The sequence below is a fragment of the Cydia amplana genome, chromosome 1, assembly GCF_948474715.1.
Source record: "Cydia amplana chromosome 1, ilCydAmpl1.1, whole genome shotgun sequence".
NCBI classification, from domain to species: domain Eukaryota; kingdom Metazoa; phylum Arthropoda; class Insecta; order Lepidoptera; family Tortricidae; genus Cydia; species Cydia amplana.
The window spans coordinates 25,246,714-25,273,113 of record NC_086069.1 but is presented as its reverse complement, the minus strand read 5'-3'; the positions used below and the strand labels follow the sequence as shown (position 1 = coordinate 25,273,113).

General features: G+C 42.4%; 1 protein-coding gene across 28 annotated transcripts in view; it reads left to right on the top strand.

Annotated features, from left to right (window-relative positions):
* Positions 1 to 26,400, top strand: part of LOC134651085 (cell adhesion molecule Dscam2) — a 105,438-nt gene that overhangs the window by 38,166 nt on the left and 40,872 nt on the right. For 2 of the 28 annotated variants that reach the window (XM_063506110.1, XM_063506118.1), the window contains exons 3-11: positions 8,329 to 8,513; positions 9,787 to 9,925; positions 15,583 to 15,765; positions 17,503 to 17,652; positions 23,351 to 23,483; positions 24,492 to 24,640; positions 24,781 to 24,964; positions 25,361 to 25,464; positions 25,884 to 26,140. In XM_063506110.1, the coding sequence (XP_063362180.1) occupies positions 8,329 to 8,513; positions 9,787 to 9,925; positions 15,583 to 15,765; positions 17,503 to 17,652; positions 23,351 to 23,483; positions 24,492 to 24,640; positions 24,781 to 24,964; positions 25,361 to 25,464; positions 25,884 to 26,140 (1,484 nt within the window). Of the gene's footprint in view, positions 1 to 8,328; positions 8,514 to 9,786; positions 9,926 to 12,827; positions 13,032 to 13,099; positions 13,268 to 13,473; positions 13,636 to 13,743; positions 13,912 to 14,238; positions 14,410 to 14,461; positions 14,673 to 15,582; positions 15,766 to 15,888; positions 16,069 to 16,205; positions 16,386 to 16,683; positions 16,861 to 17,073; positions 17,251 to 17,502; positions 17,653 to 18,639; positions 18,764 to 19,138; positions 19,263 to 19,777; positions 19,902 to 19,945; positions 20,070 to 20,119; positions 20,244 to 20,457; positions 20,582 to 20,948; positions 21,070 to 21,444; positions 21,569 to 22,065; positions 22,190 to 23,255; positions 23,318 to 23,350; positions 23,484 to 24,491; positions 24,641 to 24,780; positions 24,965 to 25,360; positions 25,465 to 25,883; positions 26,141 to 26,400 lie in introns of those variants that run through there. The other 26 variants (XM_063506076.1, XM_063506092.1, XM_063506100.1 and 23 more) reach the window with 26 other exon arrangements.

Here is a 26,400-nt window from a genome sequence, read left to right as displayed (position 1 = left end):
GCAAAGGAGATTCACGGTTCGTGCGCGGTTATAAGTTTCAATTTTGCTTGCAGGCGGCGATATAGGTGTAATTTGCAGGGACCCGCCCGCTATCCCTTATAGAGGGTTTTGTAAGGGTATTGCATAAGGCTTAACTCACCATACCCTTTGCCAGACGATACCCTTTCATTAAGCCTTTAAAACCCTTATATAAAGCTAGCCCATTTGAGTAATCGGTAGCCCAATACCCTTACAAAACCCTTATCATCCGCTCCGCATATGGCTTATAAGGGCTACCCTTATACCCTTATATAAGGGAAGCCCTTTCAGCATATAAGCGTGCTAATTTAAACTGTCTACCTTGTTCATAAAACACACATTACTTCGAATCCGAGCGATCGTCGGCGACGGCGGTTTGATGTGAGCGGCTTTCGCGCGCTTCCAAATGATCGAAGCCGCTCTTGTTGAAATACGGTTCAATTTTCAATGGCAAAGAGTTGTGATTGGTTGTTGCTTTTCTCGGGTCGAGCGCATCGTCATGGTGCTTTAGTCTTAGACACGTGCCGATGTTATCAATAACTCCCGTTGCAAATAATATACCTTGTTACTGATTACGAATCAAACTTAGAATAAAAAAAACCTACGATGCCAAAACCGAAAGTTGACGCCGTTCACCGGTATTTTATATATGACTAGCTGTTGCCCGCGACTTCTTACGCGTGGATTTGTATATTGGTGGTTATATATTCTACATTAGCTAAGAACATTATGCAGCAAACAAAAGATAGCAGTAGGGACGGTTAATCATTTGTTAATTAGGTATTCTTCAACACATGAGATTTGTCTTTCACAACCTGGCTACGATGTTTCAAGCCACAAACTGAATAAAATTGTTCTCGATATAATCCCTCTCAACCCCCAGAAGATTTTCAAGACCACTATTTAATAAATCCTACTAACTAACTACTCATTAACCGCTTTCAAAAAAAAGGAGGTTTTCAGTTTGACCCGTATGTATGTATATTTATTTGTTCGCAATTATCTCGTGTTTGACTGAACCGATTTTGATGCGGTTTTCAGAAAAGTGTTTGTTACATTCTGGAGAAGGTTTTAGTATACATAGATCTGAGCTGATGCTGAACCCTGGCTGTTCCTAGTGGAACTCAGGTTTGGTGCAACATAGGCAGGCTGTTTTGGTCATCCGACACGCCTTGATGAGAACTTGGGAGAGCAGTACCTACCCAAGATAGAGCTGATGCTGAACCCTGGATGTACCTAGTGGAACTCAGGTTTGGTGCAACATAGGCCCACGCTATTTTGGTTATCTGTCACCTCTTGATGAACACTTGGGAGAGCAGTACCCAAGATAGAACTGATCCTGTACCCTGGCTGTACCTAGTGGAACTCAGGTTTGGTGCAACATAGGCAGGCTGTTTTGGTCATCCGACACGCCTTGATGAGAACTTGGGAGAGCAGTACCTACCCAAGATAGAGCTGACGCTGAACCCTGGATGTACCTAGTGGAACTCAGGTTTGTTGCAACATAGGCCCACGCTATTTTAGTCATCCGTCACATCTTGATGAGCACTTGAGAGAGCAGTACCCAAGATAGAGCTGATGCTGAACCCTGGCTGTACCTAGTGGAACTCAGGTTTGGTACAACATAGGCCCACGCTATTTTGGGCATTCGTCGCATCTTGATGAGCACTTGGGAGAGCAATACCCATTATAGAGCTGATGCTGAACCCTGGCTGTACCTAGTGGAACTCAGGTTTGGTGCAACATAGGCCAACGCTATTTTGATCATCCGTCATATCTTGATGAGCACTTGGGAGAGCAGTACCCGAAATAGAGCTGATGCTGAACCCTGGCTGTACCTAGTGGAACTCAGGTTTATTGCAACACAGGCCCACACTATTTTGGTCATCCGTCACATCTTGATGAGCACTTGAGAGAGCAGTACCCAAGATAGAGCTGATGCTGAACCCTGGCTGTACCTAGTGGAACTCAGGTTTGATGCAACATAGGCCCACGTTATTTTGGTCATCCGTCACATCTTGATGAGTACTTGGGAGAGCAGTACCCAAGATAAAGCTGATGCTGAACCCTAGCTTTACCTAATGGGACTCAGGTTTGGTGCAACATAGGCCCACGCTATTTTGGTCATCCGTCACATCTTGATGAGCACTTGGGAGAGCAGTACCTAAGATAGAGCTGATGCTGAACCCTGGCTATACCTAGTGGAACTCAGGTTTGGTGCAACATAGGCACACTTTGTTTTGGTTAACCGACTTGTCGTCGTGTGCCTATGTTGCAGAGTTCCACTAGGTGGGTCGATCAACTTTTTTCAAACCGCCTGCGGTTTCCAGGAAAGTGTTTGTTACAGTCTGGTGAAGGTTTGAAAAACCAATCGGACCCGGTAGGTGGCGATGCTATCGGTATACCTACCAACAAATTTAAGTTGCTGAAAACCAACAAATTTAGATAAAATAGTGGGAGTCGGACTCGGACTGGGACTGGGAATGGGAGTGGGAGTGGGACTGGAAGTGGGAGTGGCAGTGGGAGTGGGAGCAATATATGTACATACAAATCGTTTGGCACCGAAATGTCATATTGTGTTTTGTCGCGATTATCATCGAGTTAGGCCATCACCAACATTAGTAGGTAGTTACTTACTAGCCCAAAACTAAATGGAGAGCTTTACAAACTATTATTTTAGCCCAAAACCTGAAGTAAATGAAGTACCTATCACTAAAAAGTAAAAAATAAAATAAAATAAATAATAAAGAATAAAAAATTAAAAATAAACAAAAAGATAACCAAAACAAAATAACTTAATAGATACCTACTGAATTACACTAAAACTAAGTGGAGAGCCTAACATTAACATTATTTTAGCCCAAAACCTAAAATAACTGAAGTACTTATCACTAAAAAGTAAAAAATAAAATAAGTAAAGGTTTGTTAGCTGGACGTCCAATACGCAGTTTGTCCAAATCGCATTTCGTCCATTCGTCTACTACGCAGTTTGTCCATAAGTGATGCGTCCATTTCGTGATTCGTCAATACGCAGTTCGTCCATTTCGCGATTTGTCACTCTGCATTTCGTCCATTTCGCGATTCATCATTACGGAGTTCGTCTATTTCGTGATTCGTTTATTAAGAGGATATGGGAAATGAGAAAATGGTTAATAATATCAGCTACGCCGATGATATGGTGCTACTGGGACCCACGGTCGGAGCCGTTAACGAGTTGTTAGGGCCCGGCCACATGTGCACGGTGCGGCGCCGGCTACCGTGTAACGGCACGGCGTCGTGCAGTAGCACTTGCTGTTGCATAGTTCTCACGTGCTAATTAATGCACAAAAATGACTGACAATTTAGATGTCGACTTTTTAATTTCACTAGTGGAAGCTCGTCCCGTTCTCTGGGATAAGACTAAGGAAGACTAGGATAAGAATAAATACCTACACAACACACATTGAGCATGTGAAATTCGTCATTGACGTTCGTTACGTAATGTTGATTAACAAATATGCGACAGTTCCATCCTGAGGGTCTACCGCGAACACCGAAATTCGCAAATTACGGGCATTTTTCTCTGTCACTTTAATAACGTCCAATTGGAGTAAAACAGAAAAAAATTCCCGCAATTTGCGGACTTCAGTGTTCGCGGTAGACCCTTTGATTTGCGAGCGAGCTGGCAACTTTGCGCAGGGAATGCATGGAAATGTCGCGGTCATGTGAAGTTGTGTGAACGTGGCATATATCTGTGACAGTGACAGGGAAAAGGTACCATTTGAGTAAAATTACCGTTTACCTAATTTCATTTGAATTAGAACAAATATACTATATTTAGTTATAGCGCAACAAACTATCCTCGGATAGTTCAGTCAAGAAATATCGAAATGCCGGGACGTGCGTCTCTAGCCAGCCGTGTGTTCCAAGTTGATTGGAAGAACTTCGCTTCGCTCGCTCGTTCGACAATCAATAAATCTTTGTTTCCATTCCATAAACCCCTTGACCGCCAAATACGTCAACTGACGCGTGCGGCTACAGCCCAAAGCTCAATGTCAAGGTTCACGAAAACGCGCCGCTCACGCACAGGTGTGTCGTACAAAGGCGTGTACGTAACTGAGAGAAACGGTTCGAATTTTCATAAAATGACCCGTGGCTGCAGTAATGAGAGGCGTATATATTTTTCTTGACAAGACTCCTACATATATACGAGTTGGACGGAATGCTTACTGGACAAAATGTGTGTTGGACTAAATCCATGTTGGACGACTTGCTGTTGGACGAAATACGTGTTGACGTAATACGCGTTGGACGAAATGCATGTTGGACCAAATACGTGTTGGACGAAATGCGAATTGAAATATCATTTGGACGAACTGCGTATTGGACGTACAGCTAACAAATCCCAAAAAACCAACCCACTGAAAAGCACAAAATAATTTTTATATGGCACCCCTATACGTGTCCAGTCTCTAACCTGTCGTAAACCAAATTTCTGTCAAAAAGTAATTAATACCAAAATAGTAGGTTTTACCAAACTTGAGTTCCACTAGGTACATCCAGGGTTAAGCATCAGTTCTATCTTGATGACCAAAAAAGAGTGTGCCTATGTTGCACCAAACCTCAGTTCCACTAGGTATAGCCACGGTTCAGCACCAGCTCTATCTTGGGTACTGCTCTCCCAAGTGCTCATCAAGATATGACGGATGACCAACATAGCGTGGGCCTATGTTGCAACAAACCTGAGTTCCACTAGGTACAGCAAGGGTACAGTAACAGCTCTATCTTGGGTACTGCTCTCCCAAGTACTCATCAAGACGAGTCGGATGACCAAATCAGAGTGTGCCTATGTTGCACCAAACCTGAGATCCACTAGGTACAGCCAGGGTTCAGCATCAGCTCTATCTTGGGTACTGCTCTTCCAAGTGCTCATCAAATGACCAAAATAGCGTGGGCATATATTGCACCAAACCTGAGTTCCACTAGGTACATTCAGGGTTCAGCATCAGCTCTATCTAGGGTACTGCTCTCCCAAGTGCTCATCAATACGCATGGGATGACCAAAACAGCGTGTGCGTATGTTGCACCAAACCTGAGTTCCACTAGGTACAGCCAGGGTTCAGCATCAGCTCTATCTTGGGTACTGCTCTCCCAAGTGCTCATCAAGACGTGTCGGATGACCAAAACAGCGTGTGCGTATGTTGCACCAAACCTGAGTTCCACTAGGTACAGCCAGGGTTCAGCATCAGCTCGGATCTAGGTATACTAAAACCTTCTCCAGGAAGTAAGAAAAACTTTTCTGAAAACCGCATCAAAATCAGTTCAGCCAAACGCGAGATAATCGCGAACAAATACATATACATACATACGGCTCAAACTGAGAACCTCCTTTTTTTTGAAGTCGGTTAAAAATAGCCAGGGAGGCTCGCGGGCCGCAAGTGACGGGTTCACGGGCCGCATGCGGCCCGCGAGCCGCAGATTGCCGACCGCTGGGTTAGGGGCTTGAAACTGCGTAGCCAGGTTGTGAAAGACAAATCTCATGCGTTGTATAATAATTAAATTAACAAATGATTAACCGTCCCTACTGCTATCTTTTGCTGCATAATGTCTACTCTGTAGAATATAAATAACTACCAATATACAAATCCACGCGTACGAAGTCGCGGGCAACAGCTAGTTTATATATATAGATAGATGTGGAAACGAACAAAAGCCAATGTAAATTATGCGGCAACAAGCTGAAGGTAAGGATGTTGTATTTTTATTATTTTACAAGTTAACATCACTCACTCTCGCATTAATTGTTTCTTAAACCTTAAACCACGTCGATAACCTATGCAATCATTCCATTCCATTTTCTTTCCTTTTCATACACTAGCGTAGATATATACTAATCCTGTCTCTTTCACGCAAGGCTAAACTACGACAATACTAAAGGGAAAGCTTTATAAAAAGCGCTTAATGATAAGGGTAACCCTTATTAAGGGATTGCAAGGCGTATAGGCTAGCGGTAAGCAATTGCAAAGGGCTAGCCTTATTTTTGGCTGAGCTTTTCGGTAAGGGTACGTCAAATGAATGGGCTTGCAGTTCAAAAGGGAGAGTCTTATAATGTGTTAGCCGTGTGTAAGGGACGCCCATTGAAAGGCTTTTCTCGCGGAAAGGGTTGATCGGTCCCTGGTAATTTGATACCTAAATCTGACTTTTGTGAAGGAGTGAATTTTCTGTACGGTAGTACTATTAGTTATTCTGTGACCAGACCCAGACCTGATTCAATCTCGCTAAGCAAGTGTGTAAATCATTTCTGATCGGTCCATAGCTCTCGTACGCGAACATCTGTCCGCGCCGGCCAATCACAAGCGTGCAGCGCGCGCATCTGTCGGATGCCCGAGTGCCCAGGCGCACACCCGCGCTTTTTGTTCCCTTTGTTGCTATTTTTTGTCCTCGATTGGAGGGAGGGATATTTGAAGGGATTAGTTATGCTAACAATACTGATTAATTAAACTTGAATATTTTAAATGTAGAATAGCTTGTTTGGAGAATTTGGCCCGAGATACAGTAGGTAATTATTAAACGTTTGGTGAGACGTGATTGTACACTAACTACTGAGATAAAAAAAAAACACATCAACAACATATAAATCCAAATCGCATACATAATAGGTATAGGTATATTAACAATAATTAGTGGTTATTTAAATTTCCCCGTAAAAGTCAATTCCGTTTCAAATCTCACTACCACGCCGATCAAGACAGACATCTTTATAACTTGATCGTGATGCGCGAAGAATCAAATAAACACACAATAAAACTGTTCCCTAATTGGTTTACCGGATTAACGCGGCCGAGGCAATCGGCCTAATATAGAATAAGCCGTTATAATATAATTACATATAATATTATTGTTCTAACTTCTAACGGCTCTACCAAATGCCCCATTTAGGTTCACGCCCTGACTCATGGAATTAGTTACAGCACGACATATAGTGAAGAAAACTATACCTATGAGTATAATGGTTATTGCGATGACTACCAAAAGAGCAAAAGACTCGGAAATGGGACGGCTAGGTAAAAAGACTACCCTATTTTTATGGACACGCGGCGCAATAGAAATAAAATTGAACTTTTTCAGCTTATAGAGCACTTAGCCTAGATAGCTTTCTATACTTAGAACCCTTGGATTGAAACTAAATTATCTTAAGAGATATCTACTTACTTATCTCTTCTATTTTAAGCGGGCATAAATACAAGAGCTGTCTCTAATTACCACGGTTGTTTTGCTCCTATTGCTCACCACACGGCCAATTAGATCCGGAAACATGAATAAAACGTTAACGAAGGCGACTTAATTGCTGTGAGTAATTGTCCTAGTATGTCACACATCTCGCAAGCTCTCCATATTAAACTTTGCATCTTATATTGTTCTGAAGAAAGCTTTAATTCAAAGCGATAAGATGTATTGTTTATTGGCACATCGTCGTAACTATTCGACTGGAACCTAGTTTTCTAGTGAGGAGTATAGTACTGGGGCCTTTATTCTGTCAGAGACAAGGGAAAAGCACTGTTTAGGACCTAAACTGAATTGCTAAGGGACGGAGTTATACGAGTTATGTAGCTCCGTCCTTTAGCAATTTAGTTAAGGTCCTAAACAGAATCGCAATAAGACATCATGGCAAGGCCCCTGTACTTATTTACCACTCTAAAATCATAATTTCCGCTGTAGACTTCATGCGGCCTAACGTGCTAAGTTAGATTCATTCAAATTCTTCACGGACGAAGGCTAACAATCCACCATTACTTACTCTGTTGTAAAATTCCCCCGCTTCATTACAAAGTAGGTCGAGCTGCTGTAACTAGTGCAAAGGGTGCCTGTGGTTAGAATGTAAAGGAAACGCCGTAACAATGTATGCTTTCCATGGACCTTTATGCTGTTATTCTTCTAGCAAAATAACTGGGCTAAAAACTCTTGTCTCGCTACTCAATGGGTCGTTTGACTACGCGCAGAAATAAGCTTTGTGTGCACTTATGCTTGGCAGCATTTTTACGAGGACGGCAGTTAATTTCTGTACATCTAACTTTGAAAGGGATTCCCGAGTTGAACTTAGCGTCACAACGTCCTACTAGCATAGTTTCCTTTGAACAAAAGATGTGAAGAGGCTGCGGATTTTTTTCTGTACGGCAATCCTACCACACAAAACATCCTATTTCATAACTAGAATAAAGCTAAGTTCAGAGTTGTAGCATTAAGGAGCTCTCGTATATACCACACTTCAATGCAAGCTTCCTATTTATTTAAAATCAACAGTTGTTTTAACAAATCTATATTTTTTTACAGGATCGGTGCTAGCCGAGGATGAAACGATAGGTCCGATCTTCATGAAAGAACCCCCGAACCGAGTGGACTTCAGTAACACGACCGGCGCCGTAGTGGAGTGTGCGGCTCGGGGATCCCCTACTCCTGACGTCATCTGGGTCCGATCTGATGGTACCGCTGTGGGCGACGTGCCTGGCTTGCGACAGGTGAGACATATACATCTAGTGTGAGACCTATAAGATCCGTCAAACCGTGTGGACTAAAACGACCGGCGCCGTGGTGGAGTGTGCGGCTCGCAGCTCCCCTACTGCTGATACCGCTGTGGGCGTCGTGCCAGGCTTGCGACAGGTGAGACCAAGTAGTCGTCTAGTTCTAGACCTATAAGAGCCTTCGAACCGAGTTCCATCGACGAGCAGTTGCTGCTGTAAAATCCCAGCGAAGTTAAGCAGCAAAAGCTCGTCGCTCGTCCATTCTAGAAGATTATGGGTAGGTATTTCTGTGCGCGATTCTACGCTTAAACCCTATTCGGGATTGCCTATCGTCCGAAATCATCAAAAATATAAAAATTCTCTCTAAACCAGCTATAAATATTTATAAGTCAAGCGAACTCGCCACGGAAATTAATCTCCAAGTTGAACACATGTTCGGTCAATAAAGCAAGCCGACGTCCCGACGAAGCGAAACGGCAAGCATTCGCTAATAATAGCTGACCCAATATGAGTCCGGAACGTGAGAACTCCATTTGGACATGTATTTCCTGACGCCAGCAGCTTTTCTTAACAATTTTAGTGTATTTCTGGACGTCTCAACTTAGATTATATTAGAACTGACATGACATGACAATTACAAACAATAATTAATTAACAATTAAGTAGACCAGTGGACTCGAAAAAATGCAAAGGATTTCAATTTCCCATTACCCAACATGCGTAAAGTTTCCTGAATTCAATTAGGTAACTAAACAGACAACTGAAACTCGCATAAGTAATTCTATACTTTCGCTATCGGGGATGTTCCTTACCTATAAATATACAAGATACACGGAGACAGATCGATTGGATTACGTCTCGATTTCTCTAGCCAAGAATAGGGTTAATCCAATTATAGTTCTGCTACTTTATTTTTAAGCACCACGCAGCACCACCAGGTCATCTGTAATCTTCGGATAACCCCGTTCATATTTAAATGCATCGAATATTTGCATTTTACAGTTTCCCATGGAACAACATCTGCCAGTTTGCGGTTGCTATTAACCAAGCTAAACGTTGTTTATGTTCAATATGCCCACAACAACTCGCTCAAAGCTTACTTTCTGCTTATCCTCACCCTCATGTACAGCGGGCTGCAAAATTGCATGGACACATTATAAACGGGTTACAATCATAATGTGTCCATGTAATTTGCAGCTCGCTCGCAGAGGTGGCCTGTATCCAGCAAAAGAATACTGTAGATGTTACTCACCATTGTCCTCTTCGTCAGGTCCTGCCGAACGGCAACCTGGTGTTCCCGCCGTTCCGCGCCGAGGACTACCGCCAGGAAGTGCACGCGCAGGTCTACGCGTGTCTCGCGCGCAACCCCGTCGGCTCCATACACTCCCGAGACGTGAACGTGCGCGCTGGTAAATACATACAAACATTCATTCAATTGTTGTGAAGTATTGGTGTTTGGTTGGTGCCGTACGCTGCGATAGCGTCAGTGTATTAAGTCAACCATTTTGTTTGGTTTTGTATTGTGCAATAAAAGTTTAAATAAATAAATATATTGTAACACAACAAAATTTATATAGAACATGACGATGTACGCAACGTATGGCATCAACTGCAAATGACTAAAGCCTTCGAATCATCGCACATGCAAAACTTGCGATAATTCAAGTCAAGAGGAAATGTGACTCTAATTAACATTTTGATCACTTTACTGTACATAAGATTTTAGACGAGACAAGATTCGCCAGCTCACATTTTCTCTTTATTACGTCCTATCTACGCGTAGGGTCCATCTAGGCGAGTCTATGGGGCGCAGTTATGCCTTAGAGGCAGCAAGCCTTATTTAGATCTCAGATCACCACAAAGCTCCGTCTCATAGACTCACGGCCCAATATGTGAAAGTAAAGCTGGCAAAAGGACGTAGTGGAAGAACTATTATATAATCTGTGGTAGTGGACTTAACTATTTTTAGTCTGTACCTATACCTACGTCTTTTTGCCGCTCAAATTTTACCTCAGTTACTTAAAGTTATCACGAAGTAAAAACGTAGAAAACTTAATAAAGACTGCCTTAGCAAAGTGTCTGTTTAAACTATATGTTATCCAAATTAACGCCATTATTTCATAATGTTGCCATAAAACAAGCAATCCACATACAGCATAAAACACTGTAACATCGTTCCTGTAACTCTGTTTAGACGACCCCGACCAGACAGTAGTTTACAATTAAACATAGGCCGTTGTATAAACGAGCTAGCCAAATGAAAATGACTCTTTACCGCGTCCTGTTAAGGTCTTTGTAAGTAACACGGGGAAGCTAAAGTTACAGTAACCGAACACGTGTGATCTAAGTATACACGGAACGGAAGACCATTTATCAAACAAGATATCTCACTTAAAACATGCTCGGACCGTTGACTTATGACCCGCGCTCGTTTGTAACCTAATACGACTGTGACATGAAGAATATTTATGTTTAATAATTATGTTTCATATGGCGAGACATGCCAAGATAGGCCTACTTGGAGAAAGTTAAGATGCGATGTCACATTGCATGGATTTAGTAGCATATTCTACTGTACGAGTACCTACACTACCTACTGATAAAATCACACGCCCCATGAAGCAAAGTCTCACACTCAGATATAGTGTGCCTATAGTTAGCTCACAAAGTTTTTTATTTTGACGTCACGTCGAGGAGCTTAACGTTTTCTAAATTATGTATTTATTTGTCCAGTTCTCTGTTGTTGACTTGTATTTAAAAAAGTCAATGTATTTCCCTACGTGTATTTTAATTTCCATTTTTAGAGCAAACATACATATCGTTAAACACCAAGCTCTTGAAACAGTACCTACATCTACACGGCCCTTGATTAGTAATAAAGTAACAAATTGTCGATGCAGTTTATTGGGCTGTCGCGACGTGTCACGGACCGCTGCCCTTCGGGGGGCGAGCGGTCAATTAAATAATCAGCTCGCGGTGAAGGACCGCCTATTCAGGCGTAGAGTGAAGCTCGGGACACACTTATCCCACGTACGCAACGTATGCACATTATGACATTTGCACCCTAAAATGTGTATGCTTAGAAACATACTTATCATACGCAACGCAACGCATGACAAGTATGGTTCTAAGCATACAACTTTCAGGGTTCAGATTGTCATAATGCATTGCATACGTTGCGTACGTGGGATAAGTGTGTCCCTGCCTTGATGCTGTGCGTTTCTGAGGAAAGTTCATATGGGTCAGAATAATTTGTAATTTATGTGTTGATAAATTTTAACTTAAGCTTAAAAGGTTATCTTATCACAATTCATGTCTTCCCATGGTCAAGAAAATATTTGTTTTTACCAGCAAAGCGGCCAGTAGGCACTTATGCTTGACGGCAACTCGTCGCGGGGACGTGGTGTTGGTATATTTACTAGGGCAGAGTAGTTCCTAACCTATCAGAGAAACTGATTTTACGTGCTAGAATTTCGTTTTTAATGATAATCAGACACTTTACTAACGGATCACTATGTTGTTTTCAACTGTAAAAGCTTCAGTTGACAGACATGTAAATAAATGCAAATGTACTTCCACAGTATTGAGTAACCGAGTCGTGTAAACAATGCTATTTGCTGATGTAACAGCCACCTGTTGTATTGCAAATGTAACTCATCGGCAGCGTGGAGCTCAAGGCTACTGATAAGGACATTTTGCGATGTTAAACATTACGGGTATGATGGTCGCAGTTATCCTCGATAGCGTGATAATCGCAGCTTCTGTTACGTTCTATCAAGCGGTGTTAGAAAGCGACAGTGGCTTTATCGCGCCGATAACAGCACCCATTATACGCTAATGCTCAGATTACATTAAACTTTGATTAAATCGAAGCATAATAAAGACGCAAAGCCGCACCACCTTAATCTGCAGTTCTAATAATATATACGCTACCTAAACAGTTTGAAATATACTGACAGTCTAACACCGACTGGCGGTCATAGAAATGTATGTACCTAAGTATCAACATATTTAAGAACAAGTTCATGTTCAGTGATTTTACTGGTGCAGGATTGCGTCTCTTTAATTGATATATCTTCAATATGTAATTATTATTTATTACAGGATTTTTATGATTGTTATTGTCTGTGACTCATGAATAGTACAGTCAAGTTACAGTTGAAAAGTCGTTGTGAATATTTATTTGGTTACGTAATGTTTTGATTTTACTATTCATGCAGAACCAGCTTAGTTATGGCAATGAGGGTGTTTTTTTCTAACAGGTTGTATAAATATCAGAAACATTTGGGACTACATTTAAATTTATATTTTTTTGTTTGTGGTACAAAACTATTTAACAACGTTTGATGCTAGTTGTCGCCCAACATTACGACACTGATGTCAACAAGGAATACGTCATTATGGGCAACAGCATTGTGCTGAAATGCCAGGTCCCGTCGTTCGTCGCAGACTTCGTAGAGGTTCTCTCCTGGCACACCGACGATAACCAAGACTTCTTACCTGGCAACGACTACGGTTACTCTCTCGCCTTCTACCCCCTTTCTTCCTAATCCTCAAGGATTTCCAAATTTCTACCTCCACAGTGGTACAGCAGCAGTACGAATCCGAAGTGAACAATGAATACGTCATCCGCGGAAACTCGGCCATTCTAAAATGCTCCATACCCTCGTTTGTAGCGGATTTCGTTAACGTAGTCTCTTGGCACGATGAAGATGGGAATTCTTACGCCGCCGCAGATCCTAAAGACAATGGTACCACTAATATATGTGCATACATGTCTCCGCATCCTGTTGCCAGCTTTCCATCCCCAATCAAACCAATCAATAGAATGTCAGTGACCATAAAACGTTGGAGACGTTTATGGTCTTCCTGTTGTCAAATATTATTATTTTCAAGAGCCTCTCGAACTCAAATTGTTTGTCGTACTTATTTTAAGACCGCACGCGTCTTATTTCAGTGGTTAACCAATTCTACGAAGCCGAGATCCTCACAGAGTACGTTATAAGGGGCAACGCGGCTGTCCTAAAATGTTCCATTCCCTCTTTTGTCGCCGATTTCGTGAAGGTAGAAGCGTGGATCGACGAAGAAGGAACTGAGATTACGCATTCCGACGACCTCGGTAACAATACCTCGCTAAACAATGAAGTAACCGCTTCCCGACGCACTAAAAGCCTGTCCCACACCTTTACCCGCTCATTTCCATAGGTGACTAATTATTATTCTTCAGTCGTGTCACAGTATTACGTGACCGAAGCCGAAAATGAGTACGTGATACGAGGCAACGCCGCAATAGTCAAGTGCAAGATACCCTCTTTCGTGAGCGACTTCGTTTATGTGGAGTCATGGATAATGGATGACGGACAAACGTTCACCATTAACAATACACACTCCAAGGGTACTCCTTTCACGTCTTGCTTTTGTTACTTCTCACGATCCCATCCCAAATTCCTTTAGCATCGTAAAAAAATTACAAAAATAAACTAATGTTGTCAGTGATATCGCAACCCTACGAGGCCGAGGCGGACAACGAATATGTCATCCGCGGAAATGCTGCTATAATGAAATGCGAGGTCCCCAGTTTCGTGTCCGATTTTGTATCTGTTGAAATGTGGACCGACAGCGATGGAGGATCTTACTTTCCTGGACATGAAGAGGGTAAATCCTCTAACACAAAGAAAACTAGCTCCTTTCCTAAATCCATATTTTTAATATTTTTGAACAGCTGTTCTTCAAGTTTATGAGGCTAGAGTCAACGACGAGTTCGTCTTGCGCGGAAATACAGCCATTCTCAAATGCATCGTGCCTTCCTTTGTCGCGGATTTTGTTCATGTCGTGTCGTGGACCATGGACAATGAAACTGTTACTGCTGAAGAACACGCGAACGTTAAGTCGGGTAGATAAAACCTGTAGATGTTAACCCCCTATCCCTCCCACTATGTCGTACCATTTTGAAGGGATGAATGAAATTCTGCTTCACAGTGGTGCATCAGTCTTACGAACCTCGTGTGATCGACGAGGATGTCCTGCGTGGAAACTCCGCTATCGTTAAGTGTTCAATCCCGTCGTTCGTGGCGGATTACGTCAATGTCGTGGAATGGATAACAGACGAGAAGTCCCTCTCTGCGTTTTCGTTAAACGGCTCTGACGGCAATTACGGTAATCGAGAGCGCCCGCCCGGCCCCAATTGTCCCTATCCGCTCTCCACTAAATCCTACAGCGTTAGCAATGACCCTGTTGTAGTGACTATAATTTGTAAATTCCAGCCGTCAACCAGTTCTACGAGTCGCAGGTGTACGACATGTACGTGATTCGGGGGAACGCCGCAGTATTCAAATGTCACATCCCATCGTTTGTCTCCGATCATGTGCAAATAGTTTCTTGGCATGATACGGATGGCGGAGAATATACTCAAAATGAAACTTACGGTATTACTTGTATGCGAAAGAAAATATCCGTCACCTCCTGTCCTCTCTGACCACGTTTAATTATGCCAGGTTAACGTGTCGTTTCAATCATTATTACAGTGGTATCGCAGGCGTACTCGGTTCACTTAGTTGAAGAGAACGTTCTACGCGGAAACGCTGTGATTGTGAAATGCCTCATCCCCAGTTTTGTAACTGAGTATGTCTCAGTATCTTCATGGATAATTTCGGAAGGCGAACAAGAAACTGAAATTAAATTAGAGGATGTTGCTAACAAAGAGGGTATTTTGTAGTTGTAGTCAATGTCCGTATTGTCAGTTAAGCTCCTAAAATCCTTTCCTGTGTAACTCTCATTAAGTCGATGTTTTTAAATTATTGTTTGCAGTCGTGAGCCAGGCTTACACAGTTCAACTAGTTGATGAAAATGTGTTACGCGGAAACTCCGTAGTCATGAAATGCCTCATCCCTAGTTTCGTGACCGAATATGTATCAGTCGCTTCGTGGATAATTTCTGAAGGCGAACAAGAATCTGAAATTAAACTAGAAGACGTTACTAACAAAGAGGGTATTTTATAGTTAATTCGTCAGCTTAGCTCCTAAGATCCTTTCCTGTTTCAACCGGATGTTTTGAATGTTATTTGCAGTGGTGAGCCAAGCTTACACGGTCAATCTGATGGAAGAGAGCGTGTTGCGCGGGAACGCAGTTATCCTAAAATGCCATATTTCCACTTTCGTTACGGAATACGTAAGCGTCTCTTCTTGGATTATATCAGAAGGCGAAACTGATAAATTGGAAATTAACGCGGACGCTGAAGAAACTAACTTGGGTATTTTTATCTAACAGCTAGTCGCGTACCATCCTCCCATTTCCCTTGATCGTCGTTTGTTAGGTCGATTAAGTTGTCGGTTTATTGTTTATTAATGTGACAAGACAAATAACTTTGTTTCAGTCGTGTCTCAAGCGTACACGATTAACTTGATGGATGAAAACGTACTGCGTGGCAACTCCGCCATCCTAAAGTGCCACTTACCGAGCTTCGTCACTGAGTACGTGACTGTATCTTCTTGGATTATATCCGAGGGCGATACTAATGAGAAAGAGATTAGTGTAGAAGATTCAGCTAGCTTAGGTATTGTTAACTAACAGAACAATCTGAACAATCCCAAATTCCTGCCCGGATCCTACTTGAAACGACAAGTCAACGAGGTTTAGGTTAGAAGAGTATTCTGCGTGTTTCGTATTTAATAAGTTGATAATTTATTCCAGTGGTGTCTCAGTCGTACACCGTCAATCTTTGGGAGGAGAACGTTCTGCGCGGAAATGCCGCCATATTAAAGTGTCACATTCCGAGTTTTGTCACCGAATATGTCACGGTCACTTCCTGGATTATTTCCGAAGGGGATGCAGATGAGTTGAAGATAAATTTAGAATCTGACGTTAATCTGGGTAAATAAGGATGGCTTCGAATCTGTCTGAACACGCCTACTTACTCCTCATCATTTCCTATTCCATTGCTGTATGTCTTTTTCCTCTTCTCTAGGTAATGGGTAGTTATTAGTAGTGCGAAAATAAAATGAATAGAATTAAAGAGATACAAAAATTAGATGAGTCACCGTGGATCTAAGTCTCATAAGCTATGAATCATCATCCTGTGGTTACAGTTATTACTGCGTAATATTACTAACCATACAAAATTACTTGTAAATCAAGGGCAACATTTATCGGAAGTCCTATCCTTTTACAGTCGTATCCCAGGCTTACGACGTGAAATTCTGGGAAGAATATGTTTTGCGCGGAAATGCTGCAATTCTCAAATGCCAGATTCCGAGTTTCGTATCCGAATATGTGTCAGTCGCATCTTGGATAGTTTCCGAGGGCGAACAGGAGGACGAAATCAATATCGACAATTCATCAAATTTAGGTATTTGTTTGGTTGTACTCCTTTCCGTTCCCGAGGTTTCCCATCCAGCCCTTAACACTGTCGTATATTAGTGTTGTTAGTAGATATTTCTAGTTGACAGTGTAGTAGGTATTGTTGACGTAGGGATATTAGTGTTTAGGTATCCTATATAGGGTCAAAGGTACAAATGAATATATGTGTTAGAAAAGTCTTTGACAACTCGTATTGTTCCAGTGGTTTCACAAGCGTATGCGGTAAATCTAATGGAGGAATACGTTCTGAGAGGCAACGCAGCTATTCTTAAGTGTCACATCCCGAGCTTTGTTGCGGAGTACGTTACCGTAGTCTCGTGGATTATAAGCGAAAACGCAGAAGACGTCGAAATCAATCTCGACTCCGATCATGACTTAGGTACGCGTTTTTGCCGTCCTTGGCATCCGTCTCCAATGATCAAGTCTCCAGTGGTGCATAGAAGTGTTCCTATTGGTTTCCCGTGGCTCCATGGGCCTCACGGCCTACCTTTTCCTCTGATCCTCCTTCCTGCATGCTATTACATTTGTAAGTAAGGCAGCCTTAAGCTGCGCAGCCATTGATAAATCAATTGAATTTATTTATGTAATTGCTCTATAAATTAGCATCCTACAATGTCTTATGAATTTTCAGAGGGAAAATACTTAGTACTACCGTCTGGAGAATTACATATTAGAGATGTCGGACCTGAGGATGGATATAAATCTTACCAATGCCGCACGAAGCACAGGCTTACAGGAGAAACCCGACTTTCCGCTACTAAGGGACGTCTCGTCATCACTGGTGAGTTTTCTTATTTTGTATTTGAGGTGACGCTACAAATTCATTCACTATTATACGTATAAAATATATGAATTACATATTATATTTACATTCCATTCATTTACTGTTTATAATGCAGTTTGTAATGAATTCAGAGCGTCGCGTTAATAACAACAATGTCGTTTTAATTAAATCTATGTGCCCAAGGTTTATGTTTTCATTATTAACGTGCAGCTTTTATTAAGAGTTTGGTAGTATTTTAAAGACATTGTTGATATTAAGTCTTATTTTACTCAATTAGTTGTCTTTGAAATCTATAGAACATAGTGCTGAATATTTCCATTTACATAATAATTATCAATCAACATACAAACGGTAACAACAAAAACAATCAATCAACTTTCAGTTCAGTTTAAGCATGCAGCTGATTTTTGATATCAAATTCAATACTGCAGTACTGGAAATATTCTGCTTTGATTTTTCAATATGTTTTTTTTTTAAAGAAAATTGATAATCTCTGTCTAACTTTAATATTTCTGATAGCAAATATTTAATTTACCTTTCAAGGTATCTTACTCGTACCTTACGTTTGATTACATAACAATTGAGATTATCAATTTTACTATTAATAGCGAAGTTTACACACACAAATATTTGTGTCTGAAAACTTTCTTGTATTAAACGACTTGCCTGAATGTTGGGATAGGGTACCCTGCAGAGCCTTGACTCGCGTTTTCAAAATTAGGTATATAGCAAAGAGTAGGGGTAACTTGGCCGGTCATAGTCTACTCTGGGTAATACGTTCTGGTCCGATCCTTGAAAACCCGCCTTCTCCCAACATGTGCAGAACCCGTGGGTCGGGTGCCTCCCAAGTTCCCTAGCGCACAGACGACCAGCGGTTTCCAGTTTAACGAAGGCTCCAACCTGGCGGTTCTGTGTGCTGCCCAGGCCTTCCCTGCGCCAATGTACCGGTAAGGACTCTTCAAATCGAACCCTTTACATCCCCAGAGCCGGTAGGGCGCGTGCCTCCCAAGCTATCCACCACACAAGTCGGCGCCATGTACGTTACCATGCTGGCAACTTCGTTTACATTGCAATGTCCCGCTCAAGCATTTCCTGTACCCCTCTTCAGGTAATCTTAGCACACCAACCTCTACTATCTATACATATTTTTAGAACCGGTTGGCCGCGTACCTCCCAAGTTTGCGACCGTACTCACTGGGACAATGTTCGAGGTTAAGAAAAACGAACCATACGCATTGCAGTGCCCCGCGCAGGCGTTCCCTACTCCATTATTCAGGTACTTGATCTTAACGATTTCGAAATCCTCCCCTAGAACCGGTTGGTCGCGTGTCACCGAAATTTGCCAATTTATTGATGGGCACCTGGATGGGCGCTAAAGAAAATCATTCGCTTGCGTTACAATGCCCGGCTCAAGCGTTCCCCGTTCCACTCTTCAGGTACTTATCAGTTACATGTTTTTGAACTATGCATATTTTGTGTGTAGAACCCCTGGGAAAAGTGTCACCGAAATTCCCCAATATCGATAAAGGGCGTCTTGTGGACTATCAGCAGAGCAGCAGTATCACTCTATTGTGCCCTGCTCAAGCGTTCCCGGTTCCCCTTTATAGGTAAAACAATAATATTTTGCTACAGAACCCATGGGAAAAGTATCACCGAAGTTTCCAAGTCTAGAAAAGAGTCGACTATTCAATTTTGACAGTAACCAAACTCTGTCGGTTCTTTGTCCTGCACAAGCTTTCCCCGCCCCAATGTTTAGGTAAGTCTCACCACACTTAAATATATTAAAACACGTGATTTCCGATTCGTAGATCCCATGGGAAAAGTATCCCCAAAATTTGCTACCGGAGACGTTAGCCGATCGTTCATTGCAAACACGGGTAGCGATCTTCCGTTGATTTGTCCAGCTCAAGGGTTCCCAGCGCCGGCATTTAGGTAATTCAAAACTGTCTCTAACGTTTTCTCTTGGACAGAACCGATGGGAAAGGTTTCTCCGAAATTCCCGTCCATGGAAACCGGACGCAGCTTTACCTTTTCTTCGAATACTTGCGTGACACTGCTCTGTCCGGCCCAAGCGTTCCCCACTCCATTGTTCAGGTACTTAGATGTCTGTTTGTCTCTCTAGAGCCCGTGGGACGAGTGTCTCCAAAATTCCCTTCAATGGATAGCTCGAGGAGCTTCAGCGCTACTCTTAATTCAAGTCTGACTATCCCATGCCCTGCGCAGGCTTTCCCCGTCCCATTATTCAGGTAATTTGATTAGAAGCATGCCAGTAAACGTTTTTGTATCTTAGAACCCGTTGGTCGTGTTCAGCCTAAGTTTACGACTGGTGACAAAAGCCGCGCTTTCGATGCTAACGGAGGAGATAGCATCACACTTTTGTGCCCCGCCCAAGCATTCCCTGCCCCAATGTTCAGGTAAACCTCAGATAAAACATCACACCAATTATATATATCTACCTATATAGAGCCTGTGGGTCGCGTTCAACCAAAATTCACAACTGGTGATAAACTACGCGCCTTCGACGCGAATGGAGGCGAGAGCATCACGCTCTTATGCCCTGCACAAGCATTTCCAGCCCCAATGTTCAGGTATATTTTGTTTAAACCACAAACTATTTTGTAGAACCGTTGGGAAGCGCGGCTCCAAAAGTGGCAACTAAAGTGATCGACCTAACAGAAGAGTTATTGAATAATACAGTCACGTTGCTCTGTCCGGCTCAGGCTTTCCCTGTTCCAATATTCAGGTATTTGCTATTGATATTGTCATGTCGTAGATTTCAGTATAGAAAATGTCCATGTTTAGAACCCGTGGGCAGAGTTCCTCCGAAGTTTCCTACTTTGGACGATAGTAGAGGTTTTAAAACATCAGTCAATGCAAGCGTGACATTGCTGTGTCCCGCCCAGGCCTTCCCAGTTCCTCTATCAAGGTAAATACTAAACTGTTAACTCTTTCGTAGAACCGCTGGGCAGTGCTGCTCCCAAAGTGGCTATGAAAATGATCGACATCACAGAGGCGCAATCCAATAATACTGTCACATTGCTATGTCCGGCACAGTCTTTCCCTGTCCCAATATTCAGGTAATTCACAAGTATCGATGTTGTGAATCCAATAGAATACATTTCTGTTTAGAGCCCGTGGGGAGAGTTCCTCCGAAGTTTCCCACATTAGACAGTGTTAGAGGTTTTAGTACATCTGTCAATTCGAGTGTGACACTACTGTGCCCCGCACAAGCTTTCCCTGTTCCACTATCCAGGTAAATACTGAACTATTGGCATAACTTTTTTTTCTTGTAGAACCAATAAATAGTGCCGCACCCAAGGTGCCTACTAAAACAATAGAGTTCGTGGAATTCAAAATGGGTTCAAGCATTACGCTGTTATGTTTGGCACAAGCGTTCCCGGTTCCGGTATTTAGGTGAGTCTTTTTCTTGTTTTAGAACCGATCGGCCTAAAAGCCCCTACTTTCTCTACGGATTTCAAAATGGCGTGGTATGTTAAGGACGTGGAGCAAGGCTTTGCATTGCTGTGCCCAGCGCAGGGATCTCCCGCCCCTTTATTCAGGTATTTAAAGCCTTTTATTGTTTTAGAACCGATCGGCTCTAAAAGTCCTGCTTTCTCAAGTGGATCCAAATTAGCATGGTTTGAGATACATTCTGGTCAAGATTTTGCACTCACGTGTCCTGCTCAAGGGTTCCCTGTCCCTCTGTTTAGGTGAGAATTTAACACAAATACACAATTTAATAATTCCTGCTCGATGAAGCTATATATTTAAGATACAATCTTATTTTAGAACCCGTCGGATCAAAATCTCCGACATTTTCCACTGATAACAAATTCTCATGGTATGTGAGGAAAATAGGCGAAAGCCTGAATCTTCTGTGCCCGGCTCAAGCCTTTCCGGTTCCACTTTTCAGGTGAATGAATTATTTTTAATATTTTACTTATAGAACCCGTTGGCTCAAAGTCCCCTACGTTTTCGAACGACGTACAGTTCTCTGGGATCACTCGTAGAACCGGTCAAGATTTCGCTCTATTATGCCAAGCGCAAGCGTTCCCCGTCCCAATATTCAGGTAAGAAGAACAAAGATCCTAAGATTAAGTTTAATTGGCAGAACCTGTTGGGTCGAAGGCGCCGACATTCTCGTCAGAGTTTAAAAGTACTGCGCTTACAAAAGCGGCGGAACAAGCTATTGTTCTCTTGTGTCAAGCTCAGGCGCATCCCACTCCTCTGTTCAGGTGAGCCAATCGTTTCTCAAGCGGTTTTTTATTTTCCTACACTCGATCTAATCAGAGCAGCTGCTTGGTATACAACGAAACCTATCAATTTAAAATTCAACTAGAATCAGTGGTACCTACCCTAAATCCGCATTCAGGTAGGTTCTAATATTAATGTTTATATACTTTTTTGTAGAGCCCGTTGGAGCAAAAGCCCCGTCTTTTTCAACTGACTCAAAAGGCAGTATCTTTGTAAGAGAAATTGGGAATAGTTTCGCGTTACTGTGTCAAGCCCAGGCATTCCCCACCCCATTGTTTAGGTAAGCTAACGTCACGTATTTTCTTACGCAGAGCCGGTGGGTTCCAAGCCTCCAAGCTTCTCCAGTGATTCCACTTTATCTGCGGTGATAAGGCATAAAGGTCAAGCTTTCGCAATGATGTGCCAAGCCCAGGCTTTTCCCATACCAATTTTCAGGCAAGTGTTGATACGACTCCTTTACATTTGCAACATATGAGTAACGCCAACTTTGGTCTGGCGTATTTGCGCGTTGTACCAACTTGTTTGGTGCTAACTGCCTCTTCTTCTTATGCAGAGCCCGTCGGTTCCAAGGCCCCCTCGTTTTCTACTGAGTCCGATATCTCATCTCTTAAGAGACACGGAGGCGAAAGCTTCGCGCTTCTCTGCCAAGCACAGGCATTTCCTGTACCAATTTTCAGGCAAGTTCAACATTGTTATAATTTTAGCTAGGTAATTTTAAATGTCTTATTAATTTGACTCCCTCTGTAGAACCGGTGGGAGCTAAATCACCGACATTTTCCACGGAGTCAATGGGAAGTATATTTAGAAAACGCATCGGACAAGGCTTCGCTCTTCTTTGTCAGGCTCAAAGTTACCCTGCCCCCATTTTTAGGCAAGTACTTTGTGTTGTATTCTGTTATCAACTGTTTATTTTGAATAACAGAACCCGTGGGATCCAAAGCACCAACCTTTTCGACGGATGCGCTTAGTACCACCTTATTAAGAACCCAAGGTCAAAGCTTCGCACTCTTATGTCAAGCTCAAGCATTCCCAGTACCATTATTCAAGCAAGTGTTTCTATTCCATTTCAAATAGGCAAGGTCAGTCTGGACGTCAGGATAGACTTTCTTAAGCGTTGAATATCTTCCATTCCTCAGAGCCAGTGGGCGCAAAAGCACCAACTTTTTCCGGGGACTCTAAAAGTTTTACATTCGTCAAAGAGATAAAACAAAACTTTGCTCTTCTGTGTCAGGCGCAGGCGTTCCCTACTCCTTTATACAGGCAAGTTTTTCTTAACATGTTTCTTAGAACCAATCGGGAGTGTTGCACCGAGTATCACATCGACGCAGAAGGCTGCTGTTCACTATTCACAAAACTCTGCGATGGCTCTCCTGTGCCCAGCTCAAGCGTTCCCCGTGCCATTATCAAGGTGCGTTGAATTTATCTACTTGCTCTCTTACAGAACCCACCAACAAGATCGCCCCACGGAGCGAGAAAAGCCGCAAATTTGAAGGTGGACAAATATTTTTAGTTTCTGAAACAGAGTCCGTCTATCTCACCTGCGAAGTATCCGGCTATCCCGCCCCCATATTTAGGTAAGTCCAATATACCCTGATGAACCCACGAAAGATTTTGCGAGATTAAGTTTATCGTTTATAGAGGCAACCTTATTTGTCCGATACTTTTCCCATAGGGTTTATAATAGAGATCTGTAGGTTTTCAAGTATCCATCCATTACAGAACCAACTAATAAGATACCACCTAGAAAAGATTCAGCCAAACACTTCGAAGGTTGGGAAGTTTTCGTCGTTTCCCAAGGGACCAATGCATACTTAACATGTCAAGTCGCTGCATACCCGGCACCCTTATTTAGGTGAGTGGCAGGTGTCAATTAAAAATTAAGAGTGTGGACTCTTGATTCATCTGAAGGATATTTGCGAGTAAACCAAAGAAATGCGTACCTGTTGAGATTTGAACCCTGTCACGGCCGGCCGCCGATATCTCACGCATTCATTCATCACGTAGTCTCACCATCCCATTCCAATGTACTGATGTGCGTTGTTATTGCAGTCTGTTGCGGCGGCCGCTCCGCCCGCGTGACATGAAGGCGTGACTCGCGGCCGGCCGCGACCGTAAGGTCCCCAGCCAAAGTATAGAACAGCGTACACACCTGCCGGTAAGTGTCAGGGTGTTCTTGCTTTTATAAACGCTTCGATCTTTACTTTGTGCTTCGCGTAGCTCGCACATAACATCCATGTGCTTTCACGCGCTTTCGTTATTGTATCTATTTTAATTTTAGTAGCCAAATCTGTCTGGGTGGTAGGGTTGAAGCTTCTCACGTCAACTTTATATGTCTTTAAGAACCTACGATTAGTATCCCTCCCAAGCTGTCTAGTGGTCGATTACAAGATAGTTGGGTGTCGGACAAAAGGGTAATTCTGTGTTTGAGTCAAAGGTTTCCGGTGCCAGTTTTCAGGTGGGTGACAGAGGATAGTCTGTTATATTTATGGTCTTCAACGTACTTTGTAGCGATTTTATCTTTGAATGTCCAAGATTAGTTAGGTGGCCCGGTCCCTCCCTGAACTTGTTCTGTTTTGTTCCAGATGGTACAAGTTTATCGACGGCACGACAAGGAAGCAGCCAGTTACGCTGAACGACCGAGTGAAACAAGTATCTGGAACTCTTATTATCAAGGAAGCTAAGGTCGAGGATTCTGGAAAGTACCTATGCGTGGTCAACAACTCTGTTGGTGGTATGTTTACATTCATATACATATATTTAAATACAGTTTTCAAAAATTTAATGCTGTTCTAATGGTTCTTAATAAAAAATATGTCTATTATATTCTAGTAGTATAGAATAATACATAAATGTTTCTTACTAAATTTCCAGGCGAATCAGTGGAAACAGTGCTAACAGTAACAGCCCCTCTCAAGACGACCGTGGAACCAGCTACGCAAACTGTCGATTTTGGCAGACCCGCGGTATTTACCTGCAAATATGAAGGCAACCCCGTCAAGACGATCACCTGGCTTAAGGATGGCAAGGACATGAAGCACCACGACCCACAGCTCAGGTAATTATGACATAAACTTACAGTTAAGGGTAGGAATAGTCTACAATAGTGCTGGATAATATTCTCAAAACGGTCGTTGATCCAACCCCATAGAACTTCCATTCCACATCGGTAGACCTGCCGTGTTTACCTGCAAGTAAAGATCATGTGGTTTAAGAACGACAATGATATGATGTGTTATAAATGTTAAGGTGAGCAGAGGCTCACCTGAGCAGAAATAACTTAATTTCTCATATAGATGGGTATGATGAAAGAAAAACAAGCATAAATTATTATTTTGAATTTTTTTTGTAACTGAAACACAGCCAAGCTAAAAAACTGCCTAAAAGGTTATATTGTCAGCTCCTGATGATTGTTGTAACCTTGCTAATACATGTTTTTTTGTATTGATTACAGGATCGAATCAGTGAAGAAGGAAGACAAGGGAATGTACCAGTGCTTCATCAGGAACGACCAGGAAAGTGCGGGAGCTAGCGCCGAACTTAAACTTGGAGGACGATGTAAGATATTCACATTACACTACACATTAATTACCTGTTATTGTATATGAAACATTTTGGGGGGGCTCGTTCGTTAAATCCAAACTTTGACAATTACCTAGGCAAGGTGAACGTACTAGTACCCTGCTGTCACCTCTATTAACAATGACTTAGTTTCAAGATGACATGTACTGGTACCGCGTCGAGCACCAGTAGGTACGTTTACCTTACTGAACTTCAAGTGTAAACAGACTTCTGAATTCTAAATAATATTTATATCTTTATGGAACGTAGGTATATATTTAACTAAGAGTAACGAGAACTAAGTTACGACATGTTGTCGTCTACATTTAATCAGTTAGAGACTTCTGAGTCTAGAAATTTGCTTGGCTATCGATTCTAAAATTATGATTAAAATGACTATCTTTTTCCGATTCCAGTCGAACCACCCCAAATCCGGAAGAACTTCCAAGAGCAGACCCTCCGCTCCGGCCCATCTCTACGTCTCCAATGCGTCGCATCCGGTAACCCCACTCCTGACATCGCCTGGCTTTTGGACGGAGAGAAGTTATCCAGTGGAGAACGCCTGCAGATCGGACAGTTCGTTACTGCTGACGGCAACGTTGAGTCGCATCTGAACATCTCTTCTGTACACACTAATGACGGTGGATTATATTCCTGCATCGCTTCGAGCAAGGTAATTTTTCAAGAACAATCGCTCAGTTCCATCCCCTCGTATCCAATGCGTTGCTTCTATCCTCACTCCTGACATCGCCTGGCTTTTGGACGGAGAGGAGTTATCCAGTGGAGAACGCCTGCAAATCGGACAGTTTGTTACTGCTGACGGCAACGTTGAGTCGCATCTGAACATCTCTTCTGTACACACTAATGACGGTGGATTATATTCCTGCATAGCTTCGAGCAAGGTAATTTTTCAGGAACAATCGCTCAGTTCCA